This window comes from Oncorhynchus clarkii, chromosome 12 (assembly GCF_045791955.1).
Source record: "Oncorhynchus clarkii lewisi isolate Uvic-CL-2024 chromosome 12, UVic_Ocla_1.0, whole genome shotgun sequence".
NCBI lineage: Eukaryota > Metazoa > Chordata > Actinopteri > Salmoniformes > Salmonidae > Oncorhynchus > Oncorhynchus clarkii.
The window spans coordinates 83031018-83040137 of record NC_092158.1 but is presented as its reverse complement, the minus strand read 5'-3'; the positions used below and the strand labels follow the sequence as shown (position 1 = coordinate 83040137).

Genomic DNA, 9120 nt, shown 5'->3' with positions numbered 1-9120 from the left:
GAGCGTAGTCAAGCGTATTACGATATACATGTACGCAGACAGAGCCGCCAGGCGGAAAAGGAGGGCAAGGACGACAAAAGGTGGCATGAGGCAAAAACCAAGAGCAAACTATTGACAGTCAAGCTAGTGTGGGGGAAACAAAAATAACTGACTTCATGATTTCAAACCAGAACAAACCTATAACTTGGTACCAGAATATCATGTTTTAGGATTAAATCAATCCTGAACCCCTTTAAACACCAACTACAAAGAAATACAGACATAATTCTCTGTACACAGGAGAAAAGACTCCTTCACTTTATTGCTGCACAACCATGAGGTATGAGGGGAAAAAAGAGACTTAAAAGGTCAAAGGGGACAGAACTTGTGCAGTTTAGCCTCTTTGCATCCACTGGTTTCAAGTTAGAGGTGTAAGGGAAGTCATTTTTTTCCTCAAGCCTTTGGTCCAGCAGAAGACTTTAGAAGTCAGGACCCTCTTTCTTCAGCTTACTGTAGTCCATGTTCACTGAATAAAACTATGAATGAAATAGAGGAACAATAAAGTTTAAGGACAAGACCATCAGGGATCAAATATTGATGAACAACAGTTATTCTAAGCAAAAGCCTGCCATTACTTTCAGAATCATTCCCAGGTTTGTTATTCAGTCAGTGTCAAACTTGCTTTGTTGTTGTGACTGACAATTAGATTGGCTGATCAGATTACTTACTAAACTAACAGGATTATACTATATAATTAATTCAACTATAGGATGAGTGGAATCAGATGACAGCTCAATTACATTTTTGGCTCAAGCCACTACATTAACATGTTCCCTCACTGTGCTGTACAACCTCTGCTCACTACCATGTGCAGCAGAGACCAAGTTTAATGCACTGACCACCGTGATACATTAATCCAGACATAATGGATCATCCTGTAAGTGAGTGACCTACCTTGTGCTGCTGTGTGGGTTCCGTCTTGTTCCATGGCTCGGGGTTGCCATTGCGATTCCAACTACAACATACATATTGAAATGAAAAGTTTAACTAATAGCAATATACCCATCCTGCACATTGAAATTGACGTCTGACTTAAGACTAAAACACTCAAGGTCAATCCAGTTACTATGCGGTTCTCATTTCAGACGGTTTCCATTTGGACTGGAGCCTTATTAGCAGCGTGTTCTACAAGTGCCCTTACCTGACATGGGGTCCCATTGCCAGGCGCAAGAGATACGCTCCAGACATAACGGTCCCACCACCGATGAAGATGAAAAGGGGGACCAGCTGGAGAGAATAGAAAATAGTTAGGGGGAATAATAGAGGACAGGGTAAGGTGGCAATCAAGGGAAATATGGCTGACCCCATTCAGTCAACTGGTCGATTGTTTGGTCGATAGATTTTTTTATGGCACAGTAGACACCTGTCTGATTCGTGCCCGTCTCACATAAGATCCAACAACTGAGACAAACTGAATAAGTACCACAGACATGTGACTAACAGAAACGGAATAATGTGTCCCTGAACAAAGGGGACGCAGTCAGCAGTCAGTAACAGTCAGCATCTAGTGTGGCTACCAGCTGCAGTCCTCATGGACTGCACCAGATTTGCCAGTTCTTGCTGTGAGATGTTACCCCACTCTTCCACCAAGACACCTGCAAGTTCCTGGACATTTCTGGGGGAAACGACCCTAGCCCTCACCCTCCGATCCAACAGGTCCCAGTCATGATCAATGGGATTGAGATCCGGGCTCTTCGCTGGCCGTGGCAGAACACTGACATTCCTGTCATGCAGGAAATCACACACAGAATGAGCAGTATGGCATTGTCATGCTGGAGGGTCATGTCAGGATGAGCCTGCATGAAGCGTACCACATGAGGGAGGAGGATGTCTTCCCTGTAATGCACAGCGTTGAGATTGCCTGCAATGACAACAAGCTCAGTCTGATGACGCTGTGACACACCGGCCCAGACCATAACGGACCCTCCACCTTGAAAATCGATCCCGCTCCAGAATACAGGCCTTGGTGTAACCCTCATTCCTTCCACAATAAACGCAATTCCAACCATCTCCCCTGGTGAGACAAAACTGCGAGTCGTCAGTGAAGAGCACTTTTTGAGACTTTTATCCAGTCCTGTTTGGTCCAGTGGGTTTGTGCCCATAGGCGACGTTGTTGCAGGTGATGTCTGGTGAGGACTTGCCTTACAACAGGCCTACAAGCCCTCAGTCCAGCCCCTCTCAGCCTATTGCAGACAGTCTGAGCATTGATGGAGGGATTGTGTGTTCTTGGTGTAACTCGGGCAGTTGTTGCCATCCTGTACCTGTCCCACAGATGTGATGTTCGGATGTACCGATCCTGTGCAGGTGTTGTTACACGTGGTCTGCCACTGTGACGATCAGCTGTCCGTCCTGTCTCCCTGTAGCGCTGTCTTAGGCATCTCACAGTACGGACATTGCAATTTATTGCCCTGGCCACATCTACAGTCCTCATGCTTCCTCACAGTGTTCCTAAGGCACATTCACTCAGATGAGCAGGGACCCTGGGCATCTTTCTTTTGGTGTTTATCCAGTCAGTAGAAAGGCCTCTTTAGTGTCCTAGGTTTTCATAACTGTGACCTTAATTGCCTACCGTCTGTAAGCTGTTATTGTCTTATCGACCATTCCACAGGTGCATGTTCATTAATTGTTTATGGTTCATTGAACAAGCATGGGAAACAGTGATCAACCCCTTTACAATTAAGATCTGTGAATTTATTTTGATTTTTACCAATTATCTTTGAAAGACAGGGTCCTGAAAAGGGGACGTTTATGACCAGCGGTACATTTGACGTTAATTCCAATCATTTCTAATCTTTCTTCGTTTGGTTACAGTAATTTATGTTAAAGAAATATATTATTATTATTATTAGTCGTTTACCATTCTCATTGTCGGAGCGGACACGTTTGCAGAGTTCACAATTTATGCTACACTTATTTCATTCCATTTACAAGTTGTCAATTTATTCATTGTATTTTGTTTGGAGCGCTTCTGTCAATGTTGAGTAAGGACGCACACCTGATTACACATAAGTAAATCCAGGCTATCTGGCCTACATGCAAATGTATGAATGTTCCCATTTGGGGACGTCCAATACTATTTCTTGATTTAAAAAAAATAAGTGCTTTCATAGCTGTAATATTCATATGTGTAAACATACTGAATTGTAATTGGATGTATTTTACCGCCATATCATACTGTGCTATGATTGGTTAAGACCACCAAAATGGTTAGGTCATGGGCAGTTTGATCCTGGTTGGCGATACGTGAACGTTTCAATTCATTAGTTTGTTCTTGTATGACCAGAAGACCTATTTTGTTTACAAACTTACGAAGAAGATTAAAAGCTGAATTTATGTTTTATGTATACAGTAACTAAGATACTGTTTTAAAGGGCATACAGGTCTGCTCTGACTTTACACAGTTATTGTTCTATTTAGTATTTCATACTCATTTCCAAAAAAGGTCTTAGGAACGTTTATATGTAAAACATTTTTTTATTCAATTATTTTATGATCAGTTTTCATATGTACTTAAAATAGTAGGTACCCTTTTATTTAAATTATTATTTGTTTTATTTCTCAGAATAGTTCCTGATTACACTAAAGAGGGTTTTTAGTCTCGCTTACTACAAGAACCCATGGTTTGGTCTTGAACATAATTTTCATTTGAGTTGAATTTCAAAGCCAGATAACGTCTAGCTCAAAGGTTATGGAATAAGCTATTTTCACTTTAAATTGACTTAAATGGTGCAGATCTTGGTTCCTTATCGTTTACGTTCACTGCTCCTACGTCTTTGACTCATCCTACTACAGTTTATACTTTTATATAATCTTTGTTGTTTTGTCTTTGTCTATATTATCTCTTAATGCTAGGGGGTTACGAAACAGTGTGAAGCGCAAGGCCTTATTTGCTAAACAATTTCGAACAGATTTTTGCTTTTTTCAAGAGTCTCACTCAATTTTGGCTGATGGCAACTTCTGGAGGTCACAGTGGGGCAACGATATTTGGCTTTCCCATGGATCTGAACACTCCGCTGGTGTCACTACAATGAAAAATACCTTTGGTAATATTCTACACTCAGAATGTGACCCCTTTGGTCACTTTATTTGTCTTGTGATCAGTTACAATGACATTACGCTCATTACTGTAAACTTCTACGGGTACAACACCAAACATGAGAATGATGAGTTACAATGACATTACACTCATTACTGTAAACTTCTACGGGTACAACACCAAACATGAGAATTATGAGTTGCTTGAATCTATAGAGAAACATATACTTCATTGGTTATCTAAATTTCCCAATTCGTTATTATTGATAGGAGGGGACTTTAACATTACTATAGATAATTCAACTGATAGATGGCCCCCAGGTAGGCCAACCAATCAGAATTTGGGTTTAATACTTTTTATGGAAAAGTTTGATCTTACTGATATATGGAGAGAGGTTTCCGGCCGAAATATCATTCACTTGGAGTAACAAAACAGGTTCCAGACAATCCAGAATAGATTTTTGGCTTATATCCAAATGTATTGATAGTGAGTGTGTTACTACAAATATTTGTACTACTCCCCTCACAGACCATAAGGCTATTTACATTGATATCAAAATATTTACCCCTGATACTAACCTTGGTAGAGCATTCTACTGGAAGCTAAATAGCTCATTATTAAATAATGATATAGTTACATTTGAGGTTAAAGATCTGCTCTCACACTTTTGGGAAAGGGCTTGTGAAGAAAACTCTTATTGCAAGAACTGGGAGCTCGTTAAATTTGAGGTGTCCAAATATCTTAGAAAATATGGTAGTAATCTTGCTAAGACCAGAAGAGCTGAGGAGGAAAAGGTGATCATTAAGATAACTTTCCTTTCTCAGAGGTCCCCAGCTGACCTCTCGGGGGAGGAGAAGATGGAACTAATTGAGTTACAAAATAAACTGGATAATATATATAAATTAAAAGCAGAAGGAGCCTTTATTAGATCTAGGAAAAAATGGATTGAGGAGGGAGAACAGAATTCATCCTATTTCTTTAGACTTGAGAAATTTCACTCTAAAAATAACACTATCCATAAGTTAAACATTGACGGTGTTATTACAGATGGCCAAAAATTAATCGCTAAATACTGTAGCAATTTTTACAGAAAATTGTATAGCTCTACGTATTGTCAGGAATCCACAGATATGTTTTTTAACTCACTGAATAATGTTCACTCTATCAGTGATATAGAATCTAAACAGTGTGATGAACCCATCAAAGTTGAAGAGATTAGAGTCTATCAAACATCTAAAGAACAATAAATCACCAGGTGTTGATGGAATTACATCAGAATTTTACAAATTATTTTCTGAACAAGTAGCTCCCTTCCTATTTGAAGTCTTTTTAGAGAGTATTTAAAACAATGTTCTCCCTCCTACAATGAGTCAGGGGTTAATAACACTGATACCTAAGCCTAAAAAATAAGTGCTGCTCATCGATAACTGGCGTCCAATTTGTCTTCTTAATAATGACTATAAGATATTAATTAGCCTAACTACTTGCAAAAATAATTAAAGAAGTCCTGGATGCAATCATTGATGAAACACAGTCTGGCTTCATGAGGAACAGACATATTTCTAACAATGTCAGACTAGTATTAGACATACTTGACTACTCAGACCTAATAACTGAGGATAGCTTCATATTATTTTTAGATTTTTATAAAGCATTTGACACAGTAGAGCATCAGTTTCTCTTCCACTCCCTTGAGAGACTTGGCTTTGTGGATTTTTTCTGTAAGGCTATTAAGATTCTCTATGCAAATGGTAACAGCTCTATCAAATTAAAATATGGCACCTCACCTAGATTTGAGTTAAAGAGAGGAATTAGGCAAGGTTGTCCTATCTCTCCGTACCTGTTTTTATTAATCACCCAACTTCTTGCAAATTCTTGCAAAAAGACGCTAACCAAATTCCCATATCGATCAATGTGATACAATCCTTTTCCAAAGCGTCTGGTCTATATCTTAACATTAATACATGTGAACTCATAGCTGTCAAAGACTGTGTGACACCTTCATATTATGGTATTCCAGTAAAAGAAGAACTTACATATTTAGGCATAACCATTACAAAGGATCAGAAGTCTAGAGGCTTACTAAATTTTAACCCTCTTATTAAAAAAACCCAGAAGAAACTAAATCAATGGCTAGAGGGACTTATCTTTAAAAGGTAGAGTCCTAATAACCAAGGCTGAAGGTATCTCTAGACTAACATATGTTATCTTGACAGTAAAATAAGCAAGGAGATAGACCAGATGCTTTTCAACTTTTTTTGGAGAAACCGTACCAATTACATTAGGAAAACTGTTGTAATGAACACTTATGAGAATGGTGGACTGAATTTTCTGGACTTTACTACTTTAAATAATATTTTTTTAAATCAATTGGATAAAACAATTCCTAAGAAGACCCACTTCTATCTGGATTTTTTTTCCTCATCATGTCTTCTCTACTTTTGGGGGCCTTAACTTCATGTTGTTTTGCAATTATAATATTGACAAAGTTCCAGTGGAACTTTCTGCTTTTCATCGGCAGGTTTTCTTGTCATGGTCCTTAATTTATAAACACAAATTTTCTCCACACAGATATTATATATGGAATAATCGGGATATATTGTATAAAAATATTTTGTTTTTAGAATATTGGTTCCGAATTAATATCCTATTGGTGAGCCAACTGGTAAATACAGAGGGTCTTTTACTCAGTTATAAAGAATTATTATCACTTTACAATGTCCCTGTAACACCTAAAGATTTTGCAATTGTTTTAGATGCCATTCCCTCAGGTGTTGCTATGTTATTCAGGAACGTGTCAAGACCTGACCCTCAGAGCCTACCTTCTATTGACCATGTTGACTCATCAGTAGGAAAGATTTGTTTCTCTTTTGGTCCATTCAACAACAGAGCGATACGAACCTTGTTTCAGCAGGATGATGTATACCTTATGTCATGCCTTATTGGAATGGATTTATTGATAATATCTGTTGGAAAAAAGTTTGGATGTTGCCACACACATACCTACTTGTTAACAAAATTAAGGAAGTTTCCTTTAAAATTATTCATAAATATTATCCTGCCAACCACTATATGAAGAAGTTTAAGGAAAACATCAACTCAAATTGCTCCTTTTGTAATGACCACCCAGAAACAGTTTTGCATCTTTTTTGGCATTGTATGCATGTAAGAAAACTGTGGGAAGACATCAGTAGGTTTATAATTGAACACATTTATGAAGATTTTACACTATTGTGGAGAGATGTACTGTTTGGATTCTTTACATACAATAGAAATAAGCGGAATCATTTTTATGTAATTAATTTCATTATTCTTTTGGCCAAATTTCACATACACAAATGTAAATTTACAAACAGAAAACCACATTTTCGTACCCTACAAAAAGAAATTGAACTGTATTTTAAGACGGTTAAATGCTCTACTAACAAAAAAGCTGTTAGAATTGTATGTATATGCATGTCCCTTAAGGTCCTTGTGTAATTGTAATGTGATATTGTACCCCCTAGCTCGATTGTCTATTGTTTGTAATCTATGTATGCTTGTATTCCCTCATGTGCTTTATGTATTGATTTGTTATTAATTTTAAAAAAAGATACGTGAACGTGCCAGTTATAACTAGCTAATAAAGAGCTACGTTAAGAAATATCCTGTAGTACTGCATTTTATTATTTTGTACAAAGTGTGCAAAACAAGACAATAGCTAGTTAACCTTTTTCAATAAAGGGCCACTACACCGGGTCGTGACTCTGTGACACTGGCATAGTAACGTTATGTCCTCGGTTAACCGCCTCGTCCTTGACCGAGTTGAGGCCTTTTTTTGCCAGGTCGCAATTCCAGCAACTAACCATCTAACGTTAGCTAAACACGCTCGCGCCCTCCCACTTAAAAAGTGTAAATAGTAGTAACATTCAATCATTTTTGAGTCCTTGCCCTTTCAAGTACATAACCCACACTGGCGCCAACTGGCTACAGTAGCTAACAAGTTAGCAAACAGGGCCGTTTCGGTCTGTGGTAAATGCCATCACTTGTCAATCAACGATCAATGCAGCAAACACCATATCGTTATATTCAATCTTGTCATTCTCCAATCACTCAACAATACATGACAAAAAGGCGACTTTGGGGGAAACGAGTAACGTAGTAAAAATCGAGGTTAGTTTCGAAGTTAACGTTCGAACGACGCAAATCCCCCCCCCAAAAAATCTATACGATTTAGCAAACTTCCCGAATTCACATGTACTTACTGCTGGGTGGCTTTTAAGTTGCCGGCTAACTGTGCTCAGCATTGTGAGGGTTTACTTCTCCCAATTTGTACAGAAATAACCGGATTAATGTAGGCCTTGCCAGGCAGTAACTGAGCGTATTTTCAGGTACGTTTCAGAGACATCAATGATTTTTATAACTGACTCAAGATAGACCACAGTCTGTCGTTTCCAATAGGAGCAGATGAACGAATCATAATGGGTCGAACAAGCAAGGAGGTGGGAGCAAATCACGAGCCAGTGAGATCCATTCTCCCTTGCACTCCTTCTATAAACAATGCATTTTCTTTTTCTTTGACAAAGTCTACAGATTCTAGTTTTGGAAACAGAAACCTGTATGGAGATAAAATGTTTCAGCGATGAGAAAATTTGCAGAATCTCGGCCAAAGTCCTTCTCGTTCAATCTTCTCCCACTGCCGGCCACTTAGCTTCCTCTCGTCACCATATCTGGTTGTGAGTGGAAACACCAACCGGATGCTTCACATTTATACATCCGGCGAAATATCTGTCTCATTGTTCTATCTGTGGAGATTCCTCACGCCCTTGAGTCCTCAACTCGTTCTTCTTCTTCTTTGGTGTGGTTTAACGGCGGTTGGCATCCAGCCAATATATGTTGCATTACTGCCACTAACTACACTCGGGTCTAAATCCCTTATGCTTTACGGATCAAAATTAAATACAATAATATGAAGAAAAAACTGTCATCTAACAATTATAAACCCACCACCCAATTCCAATATTTAAAACCCTATCTGGACACCACCACTCAACACAACCTGTAAC

At 38.6% G+C, this 9120-nt stretch overlaps 1 protein-coding gene across 2 annotated transcripts; it reads right to left on the bottom strand.

Moving 5' to 3' along the window:
- Nucleotides 1–265: 265 nt before the first annotated feature.
- On the bottom strand, nt 266–8541 carry LOC139421505 (cytochrome c oxidase subunit NDUFA4-like). 2 transcript variants are annotated; one of them, XM_071172465.1, is made up of 5 exons: nt 8320–8541; nt 1181–1266; nt 934–994; nt 423–515; nt 266–379 (listed from the first exon to the last, which is right to left on the bottom strand). In XM_071172465.1, the coding sequence occupies exons 1-4, from the start codon at nt 8359–8361 to the stop codon at nt 459–461; spliced, it is 246 nt and encodes an 81-aa protein (XP_071028566.1). In that variant the 5' UTR covers nt 8362–8541; the 3' UTR covers nt 266–379; nt 423–458. The 2 variants fall into 2 exon arrangements, with proteins under 2 accessions (XP_071028566.1, XP_071028565.1); XM_071172464.1 differs by having other exon boundaries at nt 266–515.
- Nucleotides 8542–9120: the final 579 nt, after the last annotated feature.

Bases quoted from the DNA above. Each gene is read 5' to 3' on its own strand.
- LOC139421505 (XM_071172464.1), bottom strand. From the start codon at position 8,361: ATGCTGAGCACAGTTAGCCGGCAACTTAAAAGCCACCCAGCA. The intron at 1,267-8,319 runs GTAAGTACATGT...TATTCTCTCCAG, and splicing joins AACTTAAAAGCCACCCAGCA to CTGGTCCCCCTTTTCATCTT. The intron at 995-1,180 runs GTAAGGGCACTT...TGTATGTTGTAG, and splicing joins GCAATGGGACCCCATGTCAG to TTGGAATCGCAATGGCAACC.